This window comes from Heterocephalus glaber, unplaced genomic scaffold (genome assembly GCF_053883595.1).
Source record: "Heterocephalus glaber isolate CG9 unplaced genomic scaffold, H.glaber_assembly_v1.0 deba00001564, whole genome shotgun sequence".
Taxonomy (NCBI): Eukaryota; Metazoa; Chordata; class Mammalia; order Rodentia; family Bathyergidae; genus Heterocephalus; species Heterocephalus glaber.
This window is the reverse complement of record NW_028258351.1, coordinates 20,804,333-20,830,507: the sequence shown is the minus strand read 5'-3', so window position 1 is coordinate 20,830,507 and position 26,175 is coordinate 20,804,333. Positions and strand designations below refer to the sequence as shown.

The window sequence follows — 26,175 nt, the reverse complement described above, 5'->3', positions numbered from 1 at the left end:
CCAGTCTGCCCCTAGAATACACATCCACAGTCCTCACCTCTGGATCTAAAGCCCTCTGTGGTCTCTTTACCTTTTGTCATATCTGGCACTGTGTTCCCATATCTGTGTGGAAACCTTCTACCCCTCCAAACCCAGCTTGTTCACTTCTTCACTCATACTGATGACCTCTCCACAGACCTGGTCCATGTCAAATCTACCTTCAATTGCAGACAGTCAGGCCAGGGATTTAGCTCAGTGGTTTTGCTGCCTGCTGTGCAAGTGGAAGGACCTGAGATCGATCCCCAGTACCAAAAATAAGAAACCCAATTGCAGACAGTCTGACCCTATACTTAGAACATGAAGACTCTACCAAAAGACTTTTAGAGCAAAGTAGCAGGATATAAAATGAAATTTAAAATGAATAGTGTCTCCATACACCAATAATGAACTAGCAAAGAGAAATCATAAAAAAAAATCCATTCACAGTAGCTTTTTAAAAATATCCAGGAATTAATCTAACCAAAGAGGTGAAAAACTTCTACATTGAAAATTTTAGAAATTGAAGATACCAGGGGCCAGGGATTTAGCTCAGTGGTTCTGGCGCCTACCGCACAAGCGCAAGGTCCCGAGTTCGATCCCCGGTACCAAAAAACAGAAAAAGATGATACCAGAAGATGAAAAGAACAAAAGGAAGGGAGGAAAGGAGGAAAGAGAAAAGAGTGAGAGAAAAGGAGGGAGCCCTCCCATGTTCATGGCAGAATATTGTTAAAGTGGCCATATTGCCAAAAGTGATCTACCGATTCAATGAATCCCAATTGAAATACTGATGTCATTCTGAACAGAATCAGAAAAACAATCTTAAAATTCATATGAAAACACAGAAAGACCCAAAATAGCCGAAGCAATCTTAAGCATGAAGAGCAGGGTATCAATACTATCCAATTTCAAATTATACAATACCACAGTAATAAAAACAGCATGGGAGGGAAGGAGGAGAAGAGGAGGATAATAAGGATGGATAAAAAAGATGATTCACATAGAGAATGATATCATTATTTTATGAAAATACACCACTGTAAAATTTTTAAAACTTTGCCTTCAACTTCACTTAAATCTCATGCCTTGCAACTAATTCTCTATTTTCCTTCTGTGCCAAGCATATATTTTTACTCTTCAATTTATTAAAGATACATGAACATAAGGATCTTTGAGAAAGAAGCCAGCCCTCTGTTATAGCTTGTATCTAGATGTCCCCCAAAGCCTCATGCAGTCATAGGTGGGGCTTTTTCAGAAGTGGTTGGATCTAGAATGTGTGATTCTGGGATTAAGGGTGTGTGATTACCAAATCAATCCACTGATTGGTTTGGCAGCTGCCCTAAGCCGAGTAGCCTAGATAGAGTATAAAAGGGGCAGAAAGAAGCTGCTATTGTCACTAGTAGTTTACTGCCTTTGCCTGCCATGAACTGTTTCTCCTCTGCGATGCTCTTCTGCCCTGCCACCCCTGCCTTGGAGCTAGCCAACTATGGACTGAAACTTCTCCAAACTGTGAGCCAAAATAAACCTTTCCTCCTTTTACTTTGAGTGTCAGGTATTTTGTCTCAGCAATGAGAGAAAAGTGACTAAGACACCTTCCTTCTGTGCATTCACTGGGCCAGGTATAGTGAGAAGGGAGCAGGCATCCAGCAGAGTGCCTGCCTCTCCTTGGTCACCAGGGCCACCCACCTGTGACTGTGGGCCAGCAGTGGGGATCAAACACAGGGCCTTGTGCATGCAAGGCAAGCACACTACCCCTGAGCTACACTCCCAGCTCTTCTGATTTTTCAAGGAGAGGCATAAACCTTAAGTTCTTAACTTTTAGATTTTTATGCCATACTTTATAGGTAGGGGCCAACAGAGGAACATTCTCTCTTAAAATTATTATTTAAAGACCATTTCACATACACCGTGGATATGAAACAGTAAGAGTCAGTGTCCAGATATAAAATAGAGTAAATATTCTACTTTTCAGGATGTTTTGCATCTGTTAAAGTGGGTTTTCTAGAAATCAAGAATTTGGGATTTAGAAAATCACTGAAAAATATGCTAGTGTGTATCACTGTTTCCTTTCACAGATGAATTTAGTAATATAACATTCCCATTAATGTAACCAGATGCTTTTCTTAATAATTATTTTCATTTTATGAAAATGTTCAATGAAAGCATTTTAAATGGAATTTTACTAGACTGACATTAAAAGGAAAGTCTGTTTGCACATTAAATGTTGAGTGAGGCTGTATGTTGGAGAAAATCACAGGCCTTTCCTAGTTCAATGAATGAGAGGTCACAGGAGGGAACAAAGCTGCTGCCCCTTTCATAGGCTGAGAAAACAGGAGTAACTGGCCTCTGCAGGTGTTCAGAGTGTTCTCACACAGGTGCAGATTCCAATTGAATGATTATTTATTACATTTGGGCTTCTATGACATAGTCATCTTTCATCCGCTCATCACACTGTTACTAAGTCCCTTCAGCAGTACCGTGCTACCCAGGAGGAGTCTGAAGTGTGGTGGCCTTAGAGTCCCACCTTCAAGTCTGATGTGAGAGAGAAAGAAGAAACACAGCCACAAGGATACACAGTAGCATCTGGTTGGTGTTTCTTAGTATCTAAATGACCAATTTAAAACACTAATAATAGTAATAAGAGTAAGCATTTTCTATAGAGCTCTCAAAGGATACATAATACCTCTTTTGGTCCTTCCATCTATTCTGGGGGAAGATTTGATTCCAGTCTGTGTGTCTTATAATAGCGATGAGAAAACCCAGGCACATTCCTGGCTCTTAGAGAAGCCTTTTCTGAGCATAGGCCAATTGACTAAGTGAATCAGGAACAGGGCACCCTTTCCTGCTGTGTTTAATTCAGTTCTTGTAAGTTGTGTTGGTTTGTTCATTTATTGTTTTTGGAAATTACTTTGATTAATTGTTTTGTTTTTTGCTTAAATTCTTTTATTGGTACATTTTAGGTATATAATATGTTTACATTTATCATTGGTTGCTTGTACCTGTACATGATGTATCTTGGTTCTTATTTTTTCCCCTTTCCCTGCCCTCTACCCCCTCCACCCTTCCCTATTTATAAAGACTTTGTTTCCATTTTTTCTTTTTCTTATAATTTTCCCTTTCCCTTCTTTCCTTTCCCCTTCCCCTCCCACTTTCCCTACCCCTTTGGGCCTTTTCTTCCTATTTCAAATTATCAATTATTCGTCTTAATCATTTTAATCCTTATTTACACTTTGAGTTTCTCACACCAGAGAAACTATTTGGTATTTACACATGTGTGTCCTATTTATTTCACTTAAGAGTATGGCCTCAATATGCATCCATTTAGCAATAAATGTCTCTAGTTTCTCATTTGATTCGTTTTTTAATCATGGATGAGCATAGAGGAACTTAAGACACTCCCACTTGTTCACCTGTCTGTGCAATGCTACACCAAGGTTGTATGCAGAAATAATGTCTAATTCCAGAATTTATGAGATAGCTCCACTCTCAGGAGACTACACTTGTACAAGATTCTCTGGCTTTGGTACTCATGAACCTCACCTAGAATGCTTTTTTTAAATGCAGAAATTTGGGCCCCAGAGAAAAGCCATTCAGGGGTCCTTGGGCCTTGGAGTTTGATTTTAATATCCCTCAATGATCCTGAAATAGATGGTCCTTGGAAGCTCTTTGAAAAGCTATGGCCTAGTAGTATGAGAGAGAAGACTATAGACAAAATGTAACTGCAGAAACAGAGTGGCCATACCAAAGGCCATTGGAGCAATCTATCCAAAGTGCTGTGGTTCAGGGCTGAGAGAGCTCATTTTCAGTCACCATGACCAGAAGGCAGTTGAGTTAATGAAGGAAAAAATGGGTGAGATCTTGGTAGTTTGAAGAGTAAGGAATTTCAGGTTAGGGAGTTAGGATGAACTGAAACACGGAGGCAAAGGAGAGGAGTGTGTGTCTTCAGGGAATTAGCTCACGTCACTCCCAATAAAATCCCTTTCTGTGGCACCCCAGGGCTCTGACCTTAAAGTCCAGGCTCCTTAGCATGTTTTCCATAGCTAATTAGTATCTAGTCCCAGACAGAATCTCTACTTTCCTACCCCCAGTTTACTCCTCCTTGGGCCACAGAGAGGCCTTGATCCCCAGCATGCACATTATCCTTCCCTTCTTCCCTGGGACTATAATCTAGCCATCTGGAACCAGTCGCCACACCCCTTTCTTTATAGCTTTGTGCACAGCCCTACCTCTACTCAGAACACCCACTCTTTTCTAGTCCTCATTTTGCTTTGCTAGAATTTTAGTCCTCAGGGTCCATTTTAGATTCACAGCCCCCAGAGCAGTTCGTATATAGTCTCTAGGGAGTCTCACGCAAATGTACATTCTGGATCAGTAGATCTAGAGAAGGGTCTGAGAGTCTGCCTTTCTAAGTATGTGACTTTGAGTGGGTGCTGCTGGTTCAAGGATGACCTGTTGAGTGTAAAGAACTGGAACGGCACTTCCCTGCTTGAACACACATCAGAAGTATCTGGAGAGCTCAACAAATAATCAGTATCTGGACCCCCCCCCCAAAAAATACTGATTTAATTGTTAGTTCCAAGGTGTAGTACCTTGAGATTTCAGAGCTTGTCTGGAGATACTCATGTTTCAGTTGAGCAACTGAATTCGAAATTCTTCCTTAACTTCCCGAGAGTGGGTTATGATGGGTAACACAAGGTGTATCATCATGCACTGATTTACAGATCCATATTTACCTGTTACCCTCCCTAGACTCTTAGCTACCCAAGATCAGGGGTTATGTCTCCCTGACTGTCGAGCCAACTGATTACTCCTTTGGAAGAAGAGCCAGCTATAGGAGAGAAATATGTTGCTTAGCATATGTATCTGTAGCCAGGCAAATGAATTGACTGGATACTGCAGGAGAGGGGACTTGGAGCTCATGAGTAGGTTTGGTAAATGGAAAGTAATTGTACAGTTACAAATATTACTTCTGTCCAAAATATAAGATGCCGGGCCAGGGATTTAGCTCAGTGGTTTTGCTGCCTGCTGCACAAGCGCAAAGACCCGAGTTCAATCCCCAGTACCAAAAAAATAAAAAGAAATCCAAAATATAAGATGTCCTTGATGGTCTCCTTATAAATGGTTCTGCCTTTTAATACTCTCTTTTATAAGGGCTTTCTCAGCTTCACTCACTACTTTAAACCCACTACTTTTAAGTCCCTCGACTGAAATCTCTCCAACAGTGGGCATTTGAAGCTCTTCTCATATTAAGGAAGAGGTTACTATAATTGAATTATGATACTGTACTTGAAAAATTAATAGTAAGGAGCTTAAAAATATAACAGTAAATAAGAGAGAGGAGTCCAATAGATGATATGAGAGTCCCAGGAGAAAATTAAGTAGCAGTCATGCAGAAAGGAGACTGGGCTGCTTTGGGATGGCAGAGTGAGTGATCTCAGGATTCTGCCCATCCTGCTGTCTTAGTGGTGGATGAATTAGAATAAATTATCACCTTTGCTTGAAACCCTGCTGAGCTCTTTCTCCTACACCTTAAGCAGGGTATTATGTTCTGAGACAAAATGTAACTGCAGAAATAGAGCAGCCACTCCAAGGGCCATTGGAGTGGCCCATACAAAGTGCTGAGGTTCAAGCAAACTCTTCATTTTAATTTTGTATGCCAGAGTTTCTTTTTCGCATGGATATATATTTCATGTGTTTGTAGAGACAGAGTGGTTTAAAATCTATTTGTAGGGCCGGGGATTTAGCTCAGTGGTTCCTCCGCCTGGTTCGCAAGCACAAGGTCCTGAGTTCGATCCCCGGTACCAAAAAAAAAATCTATTTGTAATCCTCTTAGTCATTGTCCAAGAGTTTTTTTGATATGTAAAGCTCTCAGTTCTCTTTATTGTTTCTTTAGCAGTTAGGACTGCCTGATTCTATTTTATGTTAAAATTATACTTCCAAGGGAACGTTTTGAGTTAAAATAGACATTTATGTAAATGTACTGAAATTCATTTCTCTCCTACCCTTTTCTGTCTGTGGCCTTGTAAGAATAAGAATGGAAACAAAAATGATACTGAAAGGGGAAAATCTTGATGAGTAAATACCAAATGTCCCATTTCATATTAAAGCCCCCCACCCCCCGGTACATTTTACCATCCCTGTAAGTACCCAATTAAAAATCTAAAGTAGTGTTTATATTCCTAATTCCTTGCATGGGGATTTTGCACCTATAGGTGTGTGAAGTTGTGTTTGGCAGCTGGATCTCTAACCTTCCTTTGGCTACTACTGTACTCCCAACGGAAAGGGTTTTCACCCTGGCTTGCATTCAGCATTTGCTTTTCTGCAAGGTGCCAAAGGCTCGGAACAAGTTCATAAGTCACTTTAGAAGGGTTTGAAATGCTAATTCACAGCTGTTGACAGGTATGAATACCCATCAGCCTGGAATGTCACACCTATTCAAAGTAATTGAGCATCCTTGAATATAATCTCCTTTAAAACCAGAAATGTGAAACCTGGTCCCTTCAAGGTAAGAAAGAGAAAACTTCCTTGAGATTCCCGTACCAACTTTGTCTCAAGAAATAAATAAGCAAATAGCCACAGACAGCTGTTCCTTTGTTTCTATATAGTTTTAAGTGTAACTTTAGGCGCAGAAGTCAATGTGTATATGCTTTCTGTGTATGTGTATATGTAAGAGATACCGCAAGTACCTCTTATATTAATATAATTGTAATTTATATGTATTTATCAAAATTCTTGAATCAGAAATTTGGGTCATTTACTAATATATTGTCTTTTTACAGAAAGTTTATTGAAATGGCTATTAACATTGTAGATATATCTTCCCAGGGTTTTTTTTTCCTACATGTACATATGCTTTATGTAAATTGTCTTTTCCTTTTTTTTATCCATTTTGGGATCCCATCTTACATACCATGGAGCTTGCTGCTGCTGGTGCTCCTCCTGTTTAATAAAGAGAATTTTTTTTTTTTTGGTACTGGGGATTGAAGTCAGTACCTTGCGCTTCCAAGGCAGGCGGCGGAACCACTGAGCTAAATCCCCAGCCCTTCCTGTTTATTTAATTATTTAGCAGTACAGAGGCTTCACACTGATCTACATCCCCGGCTCTTTTTAAAAATTTTGAAACAGGGCCTTGCTGAGTTGCCCAGGCTCGTCTTGAACTCATAATCCTGTGCAGCCTCTGAGAGTACTGAAACTACAAGGGTATGGTACCAGGCCCAGCTGGGACTTACCTGAGAATTATCTGTATCTTTGCATATTTTCCAACAAAATGACTGTAACTTTTAATTTTTAAAAATGTGTTTATATATCTACATGACCTCCTACTTGAAGCAAGAGTAAACTTTTTTAGCATTCATTATGGTATATTATAATTTGAGAATAGAGTATCATGGAAAACTGGGACTCATGATTGTTGGCAAAGAAATATCCCTCTTTAGGAAGTACGGTCAGCCCTCTATACCCATGGGTTCCACATGTGCAGATTCAACCAACTAAAATACTCCAAAAACAAATTACACCTGTACAGAACATATACACATTCTTCTTCCTTGTCATTATTCTCTAAAAAATACAGTGTAACTATTTATGTAGATGGACCATAATATTAGATATTATATAGTAATCTAGCAATGAACTAAAGTATATGGAAGGACAGAGGGGTATAACTTGGGCCCTGAGTTCAATTCATTGCACCACTAAAATAAAGTACATGGGAAGATGTGTATAGGTTATAGGAAAATACTCTGCATATGTAAGGGTCTTGAGTATACATGGATTTCAGTATCCTGGTTGGGGGAGGGAACCAGCCCCTTGTGAATACTGAGGGAGGACTATGTTGTATCTCATTTTTATCTTGTATCCCTTTAGGTGTGGCAGCCAAAGCTTTTAAAGACATGATGCATTTTTCCAAAGGTAACCAAAAGCTATCATCACTTCCCTTGGCAAATATGTCTTGGGTGCTCAGTGCTACACTGGGTGAGGATACAGCAGTGGTCTTTGCCCTCAGGGAGCTTATATTGTGCTGTGGGAGGGAGGAGAGACAGTATACACACACACACACAATCATTACCAATCTAGACAGCTAAGAGACCCTGTATATCTTCTGAAAAAATAAATGCAGTTCTGCATTACTCATTTTATCAGCATTATTAAGATCATCACTAGAGAGTGGTTTGGATAACATAAGAGCATTTAAGTAATTATGACAGATGAATGAAACACAATACCATTAGCTCCTTTTGAATGCATTATAAGATAGTTTTCAGTTACTCGTAAACTCAGGATAAGTGAAACGCCATGGGAGATCCAGATTTCCAGAAGAAGAAAGCCACTATTTTCAGTGCTTCCTTTTATAAATGAACCCAATCTTCCTTCCTTGGTGGATGATGTTGGCTAAGCTAACCAAGGCAGCACATTGATTTGCTGATCTGTAAACTCTGTCCTCATTGTTCATTGGTGTTTGGGGTGAGGGGAATAGGATGAGCTCCCTACCTCTTAGCTGCTCGTCCCCTTCCAACTCAGCCCTCATTCCCCCTTTGCCCCGTTCCCATTATGGAGCAGAAAAGGCTGCTTAAGGCCTGGTTTATTTACCTAATAAACTGGCTCTTGTACTGCCTGGGAAATGCTAAAATTTTTTAGCCAAGAAATCCTAGTAACAAGCAAACAGAGGTCCAGCAGTCAGGTCTGAAGAAACAACAAGATGAAGGTCAGCTAATATCACCATTATTCTCCTTCCTGGTGGCCATGACAGCATTTGGGGTTTATTTGAAGATCCCAGACTTCGAATCATTGCTTGCATTGTTAACTGCCTAAGTATTTTAGGCTGTGCCAACAGTTTCAGATATTAATGTATTCTAGAGATCAGTGAATGAAGAATTCCTCTGCACTTTTTTCCTTTTTAATTTTTTTTTTCCTTTCCATACACTTTGTTTGCAATGTCTTTGTCTGCCAGACGTTGCTGGGCATTTCTAATGAGAAAGCAAAGAATTGTAGAAGGAAAAAGGCAAAGAGGGAGAACAGGCGAGGAAAAACGGCGTGTTTAGCACTTTAACAGTAAGGTGACATTTTTATAAGCTAGTCAGGTGCACAAGACTCATTGGGGAAAGCAGCATTGGTGATGCAAATTCAGAGCGCAAAGCAGAAAGCGCATTTTGGGGAATGTCTAACTCATTGATTAGCTGCTCACCACAGAAACACACTGTTATTTCTGAACATCATTTTCCCCACAGGACACCCGGCCTCGGTGCTGCTTTGGTATTCATTCCAGCTTCATTATTGCAGCCACCTCACAACCCACCCTGGGCAGCTGCTAAAAGGGGAAAAAATTAAAGCAATTCATACTCCTGGTGACTTACTGCTGCAGAATAATTGGTTTCTGTTTGCAAAGAACATTATTACAGCAAAGCTCAGAAAACAGAAAGCCTGTCTGAGAGAGGGTTTCTGGGGCTAGAGTGGAAGACGGCTGCAGGGGGAGGGCAGAGGGATGTGAAAAATCACATTTCCAAAAAGGCAATTAGCTAATAATTAAATTTTTAATATCGTTCCTTACTAGGATTTGTCCTTATGTGATATATGCCCGGGTGCTGGGTTCTTAGCATACCCTTTGATACCTCTGAGAAATGTTAATGAGACTAAACCAGTTAAAGAGCTCTTTAGACAGCACAGAGCTTTGGGGAAGGCCAGAATGAAATGCAGACCCTCTGAGGGCTTCTCTGACACACAAGAAGTCCCTTTGTTTCCTGTTTTATAAACCAGAGGCATGTCTAAAATTGCAGGGAAAGTGAGAGGGGGCTGAAGAGTTGGCGCCGGGGGCCTGGCTTTCTATATTTAAAAAGAGGAAAAATTGTTCGCTAGTTATTTGTGCCCGGATTTGATAGGCAGTCTAGGGTGTTTTTGAAGTTCTGAAGGAAGGTTCTCTGAAGATGTAAGCGGGATCTGTCTTTCACTTAGACTTAATTAAGAAACTTGCTGGCTTTGTCTGTAGGGGGCCCATTACGCGAAAGCTGCAGCCCCCTCTGAATAGGGGCTCAGCCTGGAAAGTGTATACAAGCCAGACCGCCTTTGTGTCGTGTTGCCAAACTGGAGGCAGGAGCAAGTGTGAGCGCGGCTCTGCCAGAGGCCAGCCCTTGTTGTTCATACATGTGCACCAGCGTCCCAAACAGAGCACTGCAGCCTGTGCACGGACAGTCCCGAGGGACCTAGAACTAATGAGCCTTTCAGAAAATGAAGATCGTAAACAAAAAACAGGGCGGGGGCAGAAGAGAGTCTATTCTCCAGCCCTAGTGCTGGGACACAAGACTAACACTGGAGGTAAACAAATGTCCCAAACTCATGTTTTGTATGTAAACCAGAAGTGGCCAAAGCCTGGCTCTAGGCACAGCCTTACCTTCAACTTGGTCCCATCCGGCTTTGGGCGCAATTTTGCAGTCATCGCTATTCTTGTAACCCTGAGAATAATTTCTCCCTGGTGGGCTACTGTGACCTACCCTATTTAGAACAAAGTTGCTGAATGCTGAAGAATAAAAAACAGTTGGAAGGCTGTGAGCAGTGGTTAATCAGCTAATTCGCATTTCAAAAGGCACTAATAAGAGGTGATAAATTCAAATAAAGCCCTGGGTATGAGTACTTTACTCATTCTGGAAAGCTTACAGAGGGGTTTTCCCTCTGTTTCTCTCTCCCTGCCCATCTCTCCCTTTCCCTTTGAAGCTGGTGGGACCTCCCAGGGTATCTGCACCTCTGTCCTACGCCCCCCTCTGGCCAGGGTCCCACAAGCCTTTGCCTTCCTGTTGTCTGTGACCAGCTGTAACTGTCCCTCCAGATCTGCTGTCCAGTAAACCAACCGTGGCTGTTGTTTGTCTGGTCCCTCTGAGGCCTCTGACTCCCCTTCATCATATTAGTTTACAGAATTCAATCTCTTCCCTCCCAAAGAAATGATAGCCACCTCATTGTCATATCTGTGTTAGTCCTTCTGATCTGTGATGATCTGGCAGCCCTTGGCCATCTCTGTCCTGGTTGCTATTTGCTTGACTGATGGAATCTTACGCCTTCTGTGGCATTAAGTGCTCTGCCTTGTGAGTTCCAGTCAGAGCCCAACCTTGTGACTGTCTTGTTGGTCTCCTAAATGAGACTCCAAATGGCTCTGTGTCTTCCCCTCAACAACCTGCAGCTCTTCTGCCCCAGCATACACAGACAGGGCTGCTGCTATTCAGATGAGTTTGCATGGGCTTCCTTCTGGGCTTTCCAGGAAGTTCCTCACAATTGAGTCTTTCTGTGCTTATAGGCTAATAGCCCTGTCCTGGACCCTGTGTCGCTCACCCACTGGCTGGAAAATCAGCCAGCCAAGTGACACTGTAGAAATAAGAGATGTGGTGCTAAAGATTAAGTGATTTAGTTTGAGCCAGGAGTTCAGCTCAAATATTAAAAAATTAGTTTTTCTGAACTCTGTCTTCTCCCAGACCTTGGCAAAATGAAGAATATTGTTGACATCATTAGAGCATGCCTGTAAAAAGAAGAAAAAATAATTTCCTGGATTATCTTGATTCAGATAACAGAAGCAGCATCACTGTGTTTGGCACCTCTGATTGCCTTTGTTTTCTTATGTTCATAAGATGTACATGGAATCTATCCTTTGAGGCAAGGGGTCCCTGATTTTCTAAATCCTAGAATATCTTAGGCCCATCATGCCTTGAACATGTCGCACGGTGCACAGCTATATGGTTTCCCTTGGAATAAGAAGTCTGTTGGGGATTCAGCCACTATCATAATTACTTACTCTGAAGGAGTGACATTTTATATTCTGGCCATAAGTGATGTGGAATTTCCCCAAACTTAAGCCTTGACAATTTGATGACAGTTGGGAATATCCTTACAAGCCCTAAGATGGTCATTGAACCTGAATGGTATAAGTAGGAGCTGACCAACTTCAGTTTCACCCATGATTAAGGCTTTTTGCTAGCACACCGTCTGGTTATTAGGAGCATCTATATTGAATATTATTCAGATCCTGAGTTACTCTTGAAGGATTCCTAGTTTCAGAGGGACTGTGGACCCTTTTCTGTGTTGGGCATGAGCACTGAGTCCAAGTCCAAGACCAGCAGTGCATTTTCCTCGGGACACAGGACTGTCCACACAGCTGTCAGCCAGCTGAACAATTCCTAGGGTAATAACTCCATAGCAGAATCCAGCTCTGTGTCAAGAAAAGCTCTTACTTATGTAAGCAGCATGAACCATCTCTGGACACTTACTTAAGTCCAGAAGCAGTTAGTAAAAGTATATTGATTTTTTTTTTTGATGTTTTGAGAAAGGGTCTTACTTCATAGTGCTGGCTGGACTTGAACTGACTATGTAGCTCAGGCTGGCCTTGATTTTTTTTTTTGGGGGGGGGTACCGGGGATCGAACTTGGGACCTTGCGCTTGTGAGGCAGGCGGTAGAACCACTGAGCTAAATCCCCAGCCCGGCTGGCCTTGAACTCCTCCTGCCTCAGCCTCTGGAGTGCTAGGGTTACAGGTGTGTGCCACCACACCCGGCTTATAAAAGGTTATTGAATAGGTTTTTTAAAAATAAAGCATTGAGGGCTGGGGATTTAGCCCAGTGGTTCCGCCACCTGCCTCTAAAGTGCAAGGATCCAAGTTTGATCCTTGGTACCAAAAAAAAAAAATTGTGAAGGCTGGATGATCAGGCTAGAAAGAGGGGAAGAACCAAAGGTAGCTGGAATCATCACCACAACCCTACCACAGTTCCTCTAGGGAGAATCTCATTGCTACAACTGCTAGATACCCCACTACCCACCTGTTTAGCATGGCTAGTGCTGAATATCAGCGGCCATACCTGCCACTATGGATGTCCCTGAAGAACTAATTCTGTTGCCAGAATTCAGCAAAATGAATTCTCTTACTTCTAAGCATCACATGCTGTAAAGTCATAGTCTCTGACCTGGCTGCCCAGCAGCTGGTAGGAGGGCAGGGAAACCCCAGATTGGTCCTGCCTCCAATCTAGATTTGTATAGCAAACTATTCCTCAAATACAAGAAATGGGTTCAGATACTGGCAGCTAAAAAAAAATCAACATGTGTCCACTGTAAACTTCCAGCTCCATTGGGAGTTGTCAAAGATGGACATTCTTTTCCTAAGCTTCTCTCATTAAATTATTCACCTTTATCCAGGACAGACCATGTAATCAATATGGCCCAGTGCAAAGTGAAAAAGCAAGACCCCTTGTTCAGGAATTATTAAGACTACCAAGATGGTGATAGTAGGGCATTAAACCAACCACGGACCTTTCTAAGTTTAGGCCCCCCTGTGCAACTACAAAAGTCAACACCCATGAATCTGGCCCCGGTTTAGGTTCTTTATTGGTGCACAGTTGACCCTTGGGCAAATCTTAAACCCATACAAATGGTCTGGTAACAGTGTTCGTTAAGGTTTGGGTCTGAATGTCCTCCCAAAGCCCCATTCGGTGAGAGATAGCTGAATCTGGAATGTGTGATGCTGGGGTTAAGGGCGTGTGATTACTAAACCACTACATGTGAGTGAGTGCTTTAGCACCATGGTAATCCAGGTAGTCTGAGAGAGATAAAAGGAGCAGGAAGATGCTGTTAAACTCTCTTGTTGCTTTTGCTACCTTGTGTACATCATGTTGTTTCTCCTCTGTGATCCCTGCCTTGGAGCCAGCCAATTATGGACTGAAACCTCTATGAACTATGAACTGTGTACCAAATAAACCCCTTCCCCTTTTGTCTGGTATTTTGTCTCAGCAACATTGTTATTTTATTGTATTTCCTGTTCATGACTTGTGATATAATTGCAATTATCTGCATGCTACAGTCACAGCAGCTTAGGCTAAATAACAGTGGAATCTGTGATTGCAATCCATTTCTCTTGATTCCTAAGTTCTCCTTGCTTTGAACATGTCACATTGGGCACTAGGAGCTCACAGAGGGGACAGCTGTGACTTCCCCTGGAATAAGCATGATGTTTTCTGGGCACCCTTCTCTACAGCTGAGAATGATATAGAAAATGAACCACTCACTCAACTGAAAACGAAACTTTGCTTTTTATTTCTAAGAAATGCACCACCAGAAGGAAGGAGAACAGTGGTCATCAGCTAGTAGTTGGACCACCACAACACTCTATTTGCTCAATTAAAAACACCCAAGGGCCGGGGATTTAGCTCAGTGGTTTCGCTGCCTGCTGCACAAGTGCAAGGACCCAAGTTCAATCCCCAGTACCAAAAAAAACCCCAGCCAAAATACTTTTTTGTACATACACCTGTGTGGAATGTCTCTTGACCTTGAGCAAGATGTTGACTGTACTGCCCATTGTTTCAGTTTTCCCATCAGTTAATCATTGAACATGGCCGGGGATTTAGCTCAGTGGTTTCACCGCCTGCTGCGCAAGTGCAAGGACCAGAGTTCAATCCCCGGTACCAAAAAAAAAAAAAATCCTTGACCATAATATAGGATTCATGATATAGGACCCACGCCTCTGTCCTCCCATGCCCTGTTCACCCAGCAAGCATCACCTCACTTTTGGGATCAGAGCTCAACCCAGAGCCCACACACATTTCCTTTCTGCCACCTGCTCTGTGTTCCAATTGTATTGAACAGGCAGTCTGTAGTATCCACCACCTCCTCCTACATCAGCAAAACACATTGTACAGGCTGCTTCTCTTTACCGTGGAGTCCAGGGCAGCCTGGAGGAACACAATCCCCACCCCCGCTTCTCTAGTGCTCTACATATGTGTCCCTTTCTTCTCTCTGGTTCCCCAAGAACCTGTCCCAGTGCCTTACACAGAGATGTGCTCAGGGACCCACCATTCCTATTGATTGATTGCCTTCTCCAGCATCTGTGTCCCTTTCTACCCCTGCTCTTAGCTCCTTTCCCTTGATTGGACACAATATAAGGTTAAAGCATTTTTAAGCATATTTGATGTTTATAAAATACAGGGTTATTTGATGTGTTTTTAATTTAAAAATCATAGCTCTTGAACAAAGTATAGCCCTCTTTAAAAAGCTATAATGAATTTAATTGTTTTTTATTGCCATGTACTCTTTAATTGATTTTTTCCCTCTAAAGCGTTTTTCCCGTTATAAACCCAGAGAAGGAAAATTTCCAAGGGTTATTAGTTCATTAGCTTTTAAAAGGAATAATTGATCTGTCAACTCAAAGGATTTGGCTCACAGAATTCATGAAAGCAAGGCATATGTTTAAGTTCTGCCTCAAAAGAAAACATTTCAGAAGGGGCTTCCCCTTAACTTTTTGCAAGATAAAAATTAGCATCTTTCTAGTGATGAAAGGCCCCCTAATTTTTAAGGTCTTCCTAATTTTAAGAAGCTACCACTGCAGTATTTGCATCTACACCTGCAATAATTGGCTTCATATTTCAGCCACCCACAAATATATAAAGTTCTTGGTTTTTTTCAACAGGTTTTTCCTTGAAAAAAGAATGGAACAGAGCTAGCATTTCTTCAACTTCAAATGAGGTTTCTGCTTTTTTTTTTTTTTTTTTTTTTTTTTTTTAAGCAAATGCACCCAAATTGGGTTTGGTTCACAAAGGAAACACTGACTGCAGCACTAACAGACCCATCATTAGCCATCTCTGCCCTCTTAAATGGCCTGTCCATTGCACCGTTCACAATATAAAACTAAGGCCGTAAACAAGGGATCCAAGAGAACTCTGGACAAGAAGCATACAATGGAGTGGGATAAATTTCTTTAGCATAAATAGCAGTCTCCAAGGGTGACTGGTGTGAATGGCTCCCTGCTGTGAGGGTCTCTGTGCCCGCAGAGGAGATCTGTGGCTTTAAGAGCTCTGGTCCCACCCCCTGGGCTGTGGAAGTGCTCAGTCTCCTTGCAGGGCTTGGTCCTCAGGCCCCCTGGGGGCCTCCTCTTTCCTTTCAAGCTGTGAGTCCTAAGGAACTCAGTGACAGCTTCTCTTTCATTCTACTGTGCAAATTTTTGAGCTGTTCCTAGTGCTTTCAAAAGGAAAATATAAGACATTTTACTTATTCTGTCCAGCAGGACCATGGAAGTCTGGTAAGACCCAAGGCATTAATTCTGGCAGTAATCCTGGGGAAGATCTTCCTCTCTGTAATGACTCAGGGTAGAACTCTGGAAGATGACCGATAACCCAGAGTTTATACTTCCCACACCCCTTATATCATGCCCTATGGGATGCCATCTGGGTACTCTTCTACCTAGGACCTTTGTACTGCTGGTCCATGTCTGGATAACATAAAGATTGAAACTGTACTAATAGAAAATAAATATATCTAGTAGTACATGTCAACAGTTAATTTCTTAGCAGTCACAAACCCAAAAGTCCAGAATTCATAGTAAATATATATTTTTTAAATCTCTTAAAAGAAATAATACATATACACAATTCAAAGCAAAACAAAAACAACCATTCCACTCCCCCATCCCTCCTTATGTCCTGTCCTGACCCCTAGAGTCAGTCACTTTAGTTCATTTTTGCCTTTCCTTTTTCTGTTGATTACTTGTGTATTATTAAATAATGTACATATTGGCTCCAGGACCCCTTGAGGGTACCACACTGCAGATGTTCAAGTTTCTTCTATAATATGGCATAGTATTTTCATAGAATCTACAAACACCCTCCTACATACGTCGTCTCTGGATTACTTACAATACCCAATACAATGTCAATGCTTGTAAATAACTGTTATAGTCTATTGTTTAGGGCAGTGATAGCGGACCTTTTTTTTTTTTTTTTTGGTACCAGGGATCGAACTCGGGTCCTTGCACTTGCGCAGCAGGCGGTGGAACCACTGAGCTAAATCCCTGGCCCAATAGCTCAAACTGCAGCCCAAAACCCATGTATCGCAAAGTGCCAACACTCCAATTAAACCCAAATACTGAGATTTTAGTTTAGGAAAAACAACTCATACATTAGTGTCTTTTGTCTTAAAAGAAAAACAAATAACACACATACCATAGGTTCACCACCACTGGCTTAAGGAATAATGAGAAGAAAAAAGTCTAAGCCGGGCATGGTGGCATATGCCTATAATCCCAGCACTCAGGAGGCTGAGGCAGGAGGGTAACTGAGTTCTAGACCATCCTGGACTATATAGGGAGACCCTGTCTCAAAAAAAAGAAAAAAAAATCTGAAGCTGGTTGTAATGGAGTAGGTCTATAATTCTAGCACTCTGGGAGGCTGAGGCAGGACAATTGAAAGTTTAAGACTAGCCTGGGCAATTTATTGAGACTGTCTCAAAAAAGGAAAAGGAGCTGGGGATGTAGCTCAGTGCAGATGCCCTGTGTTCAGTCCCCTTTACTGCAGGGGGCTGGGAGTAAGGGAGGAGATGAAAGAAAAAAGTTTGTTTGTTCAGTACAATTACAGTTTTTTTTCTCTGAATGTTTTCAATCCTTGGTTGAATCCAGAGATAAAGAACCCTTGGATATGGAGGTATGACCATATTTATGTACTTCACCTTTGACTTCTCAACTTTAGACATTACCTATACTGATTTCCTGATGTAGGGGTTTAGGGTGTTACGCGTACTTTATACATACCTCTCTGCTGTCCTACATCATTGTTTTAATTTCTCTGTATATTCTTGTAACTTAAGTAATATGCTTAAACTTTGTTTTCTGTTCCATTGATTAAAAATAGCATGATTGCCTCACCTTTCTCTTCTCTGTCTCTGTCTCCCTCTCCCTCCATGTCTCTCTCTCTCTCTCTCCCCCTCCCCCCCTTCTCTCTCTCTCTGCTTTTCGCTTCTATCGACTATTGGTATCAGTTTCCATTCCATTTCATCCACAATCAAGATTTCTATATTGTAATTTTAAAGTTGATTCCAGAAGTTGGAAGCTGACTTAAACAGCTTTCATGTTTTGTCCGTATGAATACTGTACACTGGAAAACCAAGAATTGAGCTATTGTTGATTGTATTTTCTTCTATACAATTCCTAAGTCATGATCCCTTTGTTAATCAAAGGAGAATATCCAAATCTATTCTTTTTCTTACATCATTGACTTAAACCAATACCACCTTTTAATTTGCTAAACTTTTTAAAGCTATGTTATTTTGTAATTCTTCTGAATTTTTTTTTTCTGTTGGGAGAAAAAAAGTGTTTTTTTTTTTTAAAAATATACTCCTAATATCTTCCAACTTCTACCAAACTCTGTTACTTAGAAGCCAATCTAGTCTTCTAGAAGCCCATTGACTGCTTGCTCTGAGTTGCTACCTACTTAAACTAAAAAATTATATACTGTTTTTTATATTTCCTAGAGTTCTTAGTTGCTTTTATTTTATTTTATTTATTTTCTGACTTAGATTTCCTTTTCTTCCTGGAGACCTGGATCTTTAAACTCTCAGGCCTCTCCTTCCAGTCTGAATGGAATTATGACCATAAATAACATTTTCTGCTGAATCAAGTGGTATGCTACTATTACATTTTCCATCTTATATAACTTTGACTTCAGGTATTCACAGTTCCATTTTTTTCTTTTGTTTGGTTTTAATGCACTTGTGGAATTTTCACATGGGAAAATTCACCCGATAACACCCCAAGGTATCTATTTGTGTACTGAGTCCTGCTTACATCCTGGATGGATCTTGGGAGTGAGTTCCTATGTTAGTAGAAAGACTAATAGGATGCTCACTCTGAACAAACTGATCTGGTTGACTGAAAAGCCTCACTGCCTCCCACTTCCTGCCCCTAGACCCCCACTGTAGGCCTCTGCTCTAGAATACAGTGTTGGCCTATACTAGCAGCTGTACTGATGAGACAGTTTGCTCAATTTTTTTAGAGAAAAAAAAATTTTTTTAAGACAGAGAAAATACTTGGGTCCATGTAAAGATCTTCAGTAAATCCTAGCTTTGGGCCCCCTCTCTGACTTTTGCTTTCTTCTCTCCTCTGGAGCCTCTGAGGGGTTTTGCTTGGCAAGCTGGCGGCCCCTTTACTTCTGGCTGCTCCTCACATGTTTTCTAGGCCACAGCTTCCTCCTCAGTTTAGTAGTCAGCCTTCACATGCTTACTTACTTTTTTCTTTTCTTTTTTTGAGACAGTCTCGCTATATAGTCCAGGCTGGCCTTGAACCCACTATGTGGTCCAGGCTGGCCTCGAACTCCTGGCAATCCTCCTGCCTCAGCCTCCCAAGTGCTGGGATGACAGGTATATGCCACCATGCCTAGCCTGTCATGCTTACCATCTTGTCTTCCAGAGGTTTGTGAAGCTCTCTCTTTCACTGATGGTTCCTTTTTGTTTCTCTTCATTGTTAAAGAGCTATATATAACCCTTTCATGCCTCGCTTCATCTTTCTTTTTTGGGGGGGTGAGGGCAACCACTTTTTATTAAATGACTCAATCATAAAGGTACCATGGTAGATTAATAAGCCTGTTGATTTGGTCTTCCTTATTTCCAGCATCTCCACCTTCCACAAAATGGGTGTTCTTTTTTGTCATTCTTCCTCACGGAGAAGATAATTTGAAGGGCCACAGGAAATTATTTGCTTCTTTGGAGAATTTTCCAAAAGAATAGATCTCATAAATAAAATGCTCCATGCAGATGATGGCATATTTACCAAGCGATCAAGCAGTAAATGAGTTATCTATCAAGATGATTCACCTCCTATTGATTTTGTCATAGCAATGATTGCAGATTAGTTTGTTTAGTACCCCCATGCAATATATGGTTCCACAATTCTCAGCATATTAATTGAATACTTATTGAGCTTAACAGAGGTACTATTGAAGATCTGTCAAAGATGAAGAAGCTGCAACTCCTTGCAGACCTTTGGGCTCTGACCATTGATAGCCCTGTCCTGACTTGACAAACTCCAATTTGGGTTCTGCAGGTATATAGAAGTTGCTAGCTTTCCTTGCCATCCTAGCCATTCAAATATCAGTTCTGTATATCTGTCTATACTCCTTATGATACTGTGTGGCTTCTTCATAGATGAGCTTTCTCCTTGCCTTTCACAGCATCTTTTGGGCAGACTTGTTTCTCAGACTTGTTCCTTCAGCTCTGTGAATATCTTCACTTTTTCTTAAGGGGTTTGGACACAGCAGGAACCTTCTTTTTCTTCTCTTTGACATTATGGTTCTAGCTGGAAAAACATCTTTTGCTCTTTATCACCTTTTTTTTTTTTTTGTACTGGGGATTGAACTCGGGACCTTGCGCTTGCAGGCAGTGGAACCACTGAGCTAAATCCCCAGCCCCTCTTTATCTCCTCTTAAATCAGATCTCTTGCAGAGTAAATCTGATCTAATGTCTGTTATCTTTATTCACCTACTCAAATATATCTATAGAAATTATAGCCTACATGCTTAGTTTGAGTCTGGGGGGAAAAACCATCTGTTTTCTCCTACTCTATTCTCATCGCTCTCAACACTTCTGACACCAGATGTGTGGGGTTTTCCCACATACCATTTTTCTGGTGGGTACCAAATGGGTGTCCTGCAATTTAATTCGATTCTGATATTGAGCTTGTTTTTTTTTTTTGGTACCAGGGATTGAACTCAGGAGGTTGCGCTTGCGAGGCAGGCGGCAGAACCACTGAGCTAAATCCCTGGCCCCTCAATTCTGATATTGTATACCTACAGTTAGATCCTCTAGATTAAGGACTCAGCCCCACAAGATGATGACCCACTACAGATGCTGCCATGGCCTGCATGTTTATGTTCCTCCAGAATACTTGAGCAAACCAAATTCCTGTTGTGGTGGTATCAGGAGGCCTTTAGAAAGTGTTTAAATCATGCAGTTCCTCCTCCATAAATGGGATTAGTGCCCCTATTAAAAAAAATAGGTTGAAATAACCATCTTTGCTTTCTTCCACTATGTGAAAACCTAGCAATAAGATACTTTGTATGAGGCAGAGAGAATCAGGCCTCACCAGACCCTTTATCTGTGGTTGCCATGATGTTGAACTTCCCAGCCTCCAGAACTGTAAGAAACACATTTCTATTATACATGAATTACCTAGTGTAAGACCTTTTGTTATAGCAGCCTGAGCAGAACTTCTCACTGACTGGCCATAAATTGAGAGTTCCAGGATCTCTACTCAAGTTTGATTATTTGTACTCAGAAATCCACTTTAATTATATTTACCCACTTATTATTAAGGAATACATCCAGATGGAAGAGAAGAGCAAAGTAGGTGGACAAGAGCATGGAATTTGTCCATGATGCTCTCCATTGTATCATTTGGTGTACCATGCTGGGCGTGACACCCTCCCAGCATCTCCATAAGTTCAGCAACCACAACCCAAGAGCTCTCCAAAGCATGTGCTTTGGGTTTTTATGGAGGCTGCATTATGTAAGCAGGTTTAAATAATTGGCCACTGAGGAACAACTCAACCTTCAGCCCCTCTGTCCTCCTCCCACTTGAGGCTATGGGGTGGGGCTGAAATTTCCAACCCTGTAATCAAGATGGTTGGTTCTCCTGACAACCAGCCTTCATCCCTTCATCTTGTTGCTCTCCAGGAGCATCCAGCTATCTGTCATCTCATAAGCACACAAAAAGCATAACTTTGTAGATTGGAAAGGCTTAACACATTGGGACCTTAATTCCTATGTCTCACAGCTGGGTGGCTCTGAACCACCAGTGGTACATACATGACTGTCCCTTCAGGCTGATGGGACTACCATTGGATGGTACAAGCTTCCTGATGGGACAGTGGGAATGTGTAAAGATCCACTGCCAGGAAACTGGATGATGACCAAATACTTATTTCTTATTATGAATCACAATATTGCACTTAGTGCCACAAAGTTCAGGGCCCATCCTCATGCTACAGATAACATTTGGACTTTGGCAACAGACATTCTTTGAGTGTGTAGGCATTATAGGGTAATACAGATGTAAAAGATATGTTTATATTCTTATAATCTAATGAGAAGCCCATAGCACAAGTAGAGCAAGGCTCAGAATTATGAACATTTTTAAAGATTTAAAATTTGGATTAAGTAAACTTCAAATGGACTGGCTGACTACCTAGCAGTCCTTTTCCTCACAAATGTAGGTAATTGCCAAATGATATGTTGGAGAGTATATAATCATTCACTCATTCTTCATTCATCAAAGGTTTTTAGAGTATAAGGCACTATACTAGTTGCTGGGAAGAACACAGAAGTCATTCAAATATATGCCTCAAGTGGGCAGAGATAATTCAAGTGTATAAATACCTCTTAAGTACAAGACAAAATTAGGTCAATGATGTAAAAGGTGTACAGGTAAAATGTTAAGGGAATTTAAAGGAAATGGAAGGGCCAGGGATTTAGCTCAGTGGTTCTGCCACCTGCTTTGAAAGCGCAAGGTCCCTAGTTCGATCCTTGATACCAAAAAAAATAAAAAATAAAAAAAAATAAAGGAAATGGAGAGATTACTTCTTGCACATGTGTGTGGGGGGGGTAAGGGAAATTAAAGCAGGCCCATTGAAAAATGTTTCATTGAAAGCAAGGACACAGACAACTGGAGACAAAGGAGTAGAGAGGGAGGTACTTGAGTCTAGGCCACAAAGACACATTCATCCTGACTGGAACCAGAAGGTGCTTGTACCATGTCATGGTGAGGGAGTTCCCTTTCCTGGAACACTGCTTCCAGCAATGGCTTCACTGAAGGCCAAGTTTCCTCTGATAGCACCTTGTTCAGTTGAGGCACATGTCCCTGCCATGACCTTAGCATCTCAGAACAAGAAAAACACCCCCTTCCTCTGTCCCTTCTCAGCACCCTGCTTTCCTGCTGTCCTATCCAGGGCAGTCTATGCAGTGTAATGCCAACATCTTTTCAGCCTCCTCATTACCATCTCTGGCAGGTAGTTTTTTATGTAGTTTTTGTATGTGGTACTGGGGATCAAACCCAGGGCCTCTGACATGCTAGGCAAACACTCCACCACTGAGCTACAGCCCCAGCCCTCTTTATTTTATTTTCAGACAGGATCTTAGTAAATCACCTGTGCTGGCTCAAATTTGCCGTGCTCCTGCCTCAGCCCTCCAAGTAGCTGAGATTACAGGCCCACCCCTTGGTGTCTGGAAGGCAGATAGTTTGGATTGGCTCTTGCCTCACTCATGTCCACTCCTTCCTAACTTTCTCTCTGGAATTACAGAGGTTGGAAAGTTAGAAAGAAAAGTCCACTTCTCAGCCCCTTTGTCTAAGGGTTCCACTGGTGACCTGGCTTCTGTCTTCTAAGACGTGGCACTAGAAATGGCCAGTGTGAGGTGTCAGCTGTTTGGAGAAGATAAGCTTCTCTAGGGGCTGGGGATGGAGGGTGCTTGGTTTCTTGTGGGGGCTCAGCAAAGACTGTGATTGGTCCCATGTGATTTCTGTCATCCTATGTAACCCATGGCAAGAGCTACTGTGGTGCTGATTCTACTGGAACTGTCCTGATGTCTTATTGGCTTCGTCTTTCTTGATTAAGGTCCCAATGGCCTTTTATTTTAAAAAATCCCCTTTTGAGGAAGGGAATGAGGGTGGGTGGGTATGATCAAAGTATATTATATTCAGTGAAATTAATAGGCACTAACAAAAGTATAAAGAGTAAAGGAACAATTTAAGTTTAAAAATTTAAAAATCCTCTTTTGATAAACTAGCCAGAGTGGCTGTTGTCATCTTCATGCTAAAACCCTCACGGACGTCATATGTTTTGACTTTCTAGTCCCCCACCCATGTTCCTTGAGGATTTTGACATTCAGTTCACAGGGACCACTTTTATCCTTTCCCCTGCCACCACACAGAGGAAGCCAGATTCTACCGCAGCAGTGTTTCCAACCCTCTAGGTCCTGATATCTCCATCTCCATGGTTACAGCTTGGAGTTCGAATATCAGTAATGGTTCCACCTCTAATTTTAAAAATTCCTCTCTTTGACCACTTTCTCACTGTCATCCTGTCTGCTCTTCAGCTGCAGAGTGGCCTTGGTCTCACAGTGCATCCCTCTTACAAAGTCAGTCCAGCCTGCTTGCTTTCCTTCTGAGCACCAAACCTGCGCACATTCAGCTCCACTCCCAGAGCATTCAGTCTCCACCCCACTGACCTTCCTGTGTATTTACCATGCTTAGGATGTCTCTCTCAGTGCTCCATGCTGGTGTAGGTTTCTCCCTAAGTTTAATAATAAGAATATACCACTAGCTAGTGTATATAGTATTTACCATCTACCAGCCACTATTCCAAGCACCTTAATAGAGTAACTCACTGAATCCTCACAACAGTCCATTGAGGCATGTAATGTCCAGATTTTACACATAAAGATATTGAAGCACAGAAATGTTCAGTGATTTGTCCAAGGCCACACAAGCTAGTACATGGTTGAACTGGAATTCAGTCTGTGTTCTTAACTATATTTTGATTCCCTCAATCTATTTTAGTGAAAATTTAGGCATCCCAATATATTTATGCATCATTATAGGCATATTAGAAATATTTCCCGGGCCAGGGATTTAGCTCAGTGGTTTCGCCGCCTGCTGCGCAAGTGCAAGGACCCGAGTTCAATCCCTGGTACCAAAAAAAAAATTTCCATATTTAATTCTAGTTGTGATTAATATCTCACTGTTAACATTACATATTGCAGTTTCTTAAAGCCATACACTATTAAGATATTCATAAAGGTTTTTGTTTTGTTTTCTGAGATGGGGTCTCACTGTGTGGTACAGGCTGGCCTTGACCTTCCAGCAATCCTCCTTCCTCAGCCTCCTGAGTGCTGGGATTACAGGCATGTGCCACCACCCCCAGCCATTAAGATTTTTTTTTTAATGAAAATTATTTCTCTTTCTCATATTATTCTGATTTGACTCTCAATTCAAAATATAGTGTGATACTCTTACAGATAAATATTTCAGGCAGCTGTTAAAGAGCTTGGTTGGTAGATTTTCTATATTACCCCACAGATCCCTTCTCTTTCAAAGTATCAATTCTGTTACCTCCAGTAAGGCATACACTGACAAATAAAGTATAGTAATTTGGGATATCAACTAATATTTTTTCCCTACTGTCTTCTAAGATAAATATAATGTAGTATTTAGACTTTGCATCCTCAAATCGGCAGTGTGGTTTGAATTCCTGCTCTAGCATTGAAATCTTGGGCAAATTACCTCTCTAAGTTTTAGCTGTTTCTTCTGCAAAAATGGGGATAGCCACATTGTCAAATTAATGTGAACAGACAGACATGGACCTCACCCACCAATATTACAGTAATCTCAGCACATCGTCACTCATTCTCCTTCCACAAGCACATGCCCCTCGCTCACACACAAAACCAGCTCATAGCCTTTCTGAAGGTTTCACAGTGGGACATAGGGGCAGATTATATCCCCACCCCTCACCCCCCAAGCAATCTTTACTGAAAAAATGAAATTTTTTTTAAAAAGTCACCACTTTTTTTCTTTTTGGTACTGGGGGTCAAACTTGGGTCCTTGCACTTGCGCAGCAGGTGGCAAAACCACTGAGCTAAATCCCCGGCCCAGAGTCACCACTTTTTCACCCACTGCTCTCGCCCCAGCAGCTTCCTTCAGCCTCTCTGGTCATGACCCTCCAGGGCATCCTCATTCCATTGCCTCTGCTCTGTCAGACAGGTGGAGGAGGCCTAACTTCCAGAGTCACTGACTGCTGATTATCAGACAAGCAAATAGGCTCAGCTATACCTAAAAAGTTGAGTCCTCTGGTATTCCCAAGAGTGACCTTGAGCATGGTCCTGGCTACATTTTGGAATGGCCTGGTTGCTGTTGGGTTCCTCATAGTACAGCGTCATGCTTGTCCATACCACCTGTTCACAGTTTGGCAGCTGGAAGTACAAAGTCAGCATTGATCGCAACAGCTTCCAACACAAAGTTCTCTTATTTAGATTTTGGGTATCAGAATTCTTGGGCTATTGAGTGTTTTTGTTTTTGTTTTTGTTTTCCTTCTTGCCAGAAGGTGAGAGTTCATTTTCTGTCTCCAGCTCACTGCTGCATTATTTAAGTCACTTGGATATTTCCTTTCTAAAACATCATTTCAGGCTGTTCATCAACTTGACTACTAATAGTTAACTTGACTATTGACTAATATTTGCTAGAGGGAAGCCCTTCTTACAGTGAAGATACATTTTTGTCCCAATAGATTTGAACATGATATTAATCAAATATGAAATTGTTTCTGTTGATACAGAATTTATGAAGTAGTAAATGCAAGGAAGTCAGTAAGACCATATTCCCCTAGAGTTATAT

At 41.5% G+C, this 26,175-nt stretch overlaps 1 protein-coding gene and 1 pseudogene across 8 annotated transcripts in view; one reads left to right on the top strand and one right to left on the bottom strand.

Annotated features, from left to right (window-relative positions):
- The window catches only part of Stx8 (syntaxin 8), a 279,691-nt gene that overhangs the window by 200,553 nt on the left and 52,963 nt on the right, over positions 1-26,175 (top strand). For 3 of the 8 annotated variants that reach the window (XR_002386969.2, XM_021238313.2, XM_087191825.1), the window contains one exon: positions 7,882-7,926. The exons of the other annotated variants lie outside the window; for them this stretch is intronic. Coding sequence is in view for 2 of the 3 variants with exons in the window: in XM_021238313.2 (XP_021093972.1) it covers positions 7,882-7,926 (45 nt within the window). In the remaining variant the exon portion in view is untranslated. The remainder of the gene's footprint in view (positions 1-7,881; positions 7,927-26,175) is intronic. 8 annotated transcript variants of the gene reach the window in all.
- Positions 19,343-20,113, bottom strand: LOC106010429 (large ribosomal subunit protein uL30 pseudogene; annotated as a pseudogene).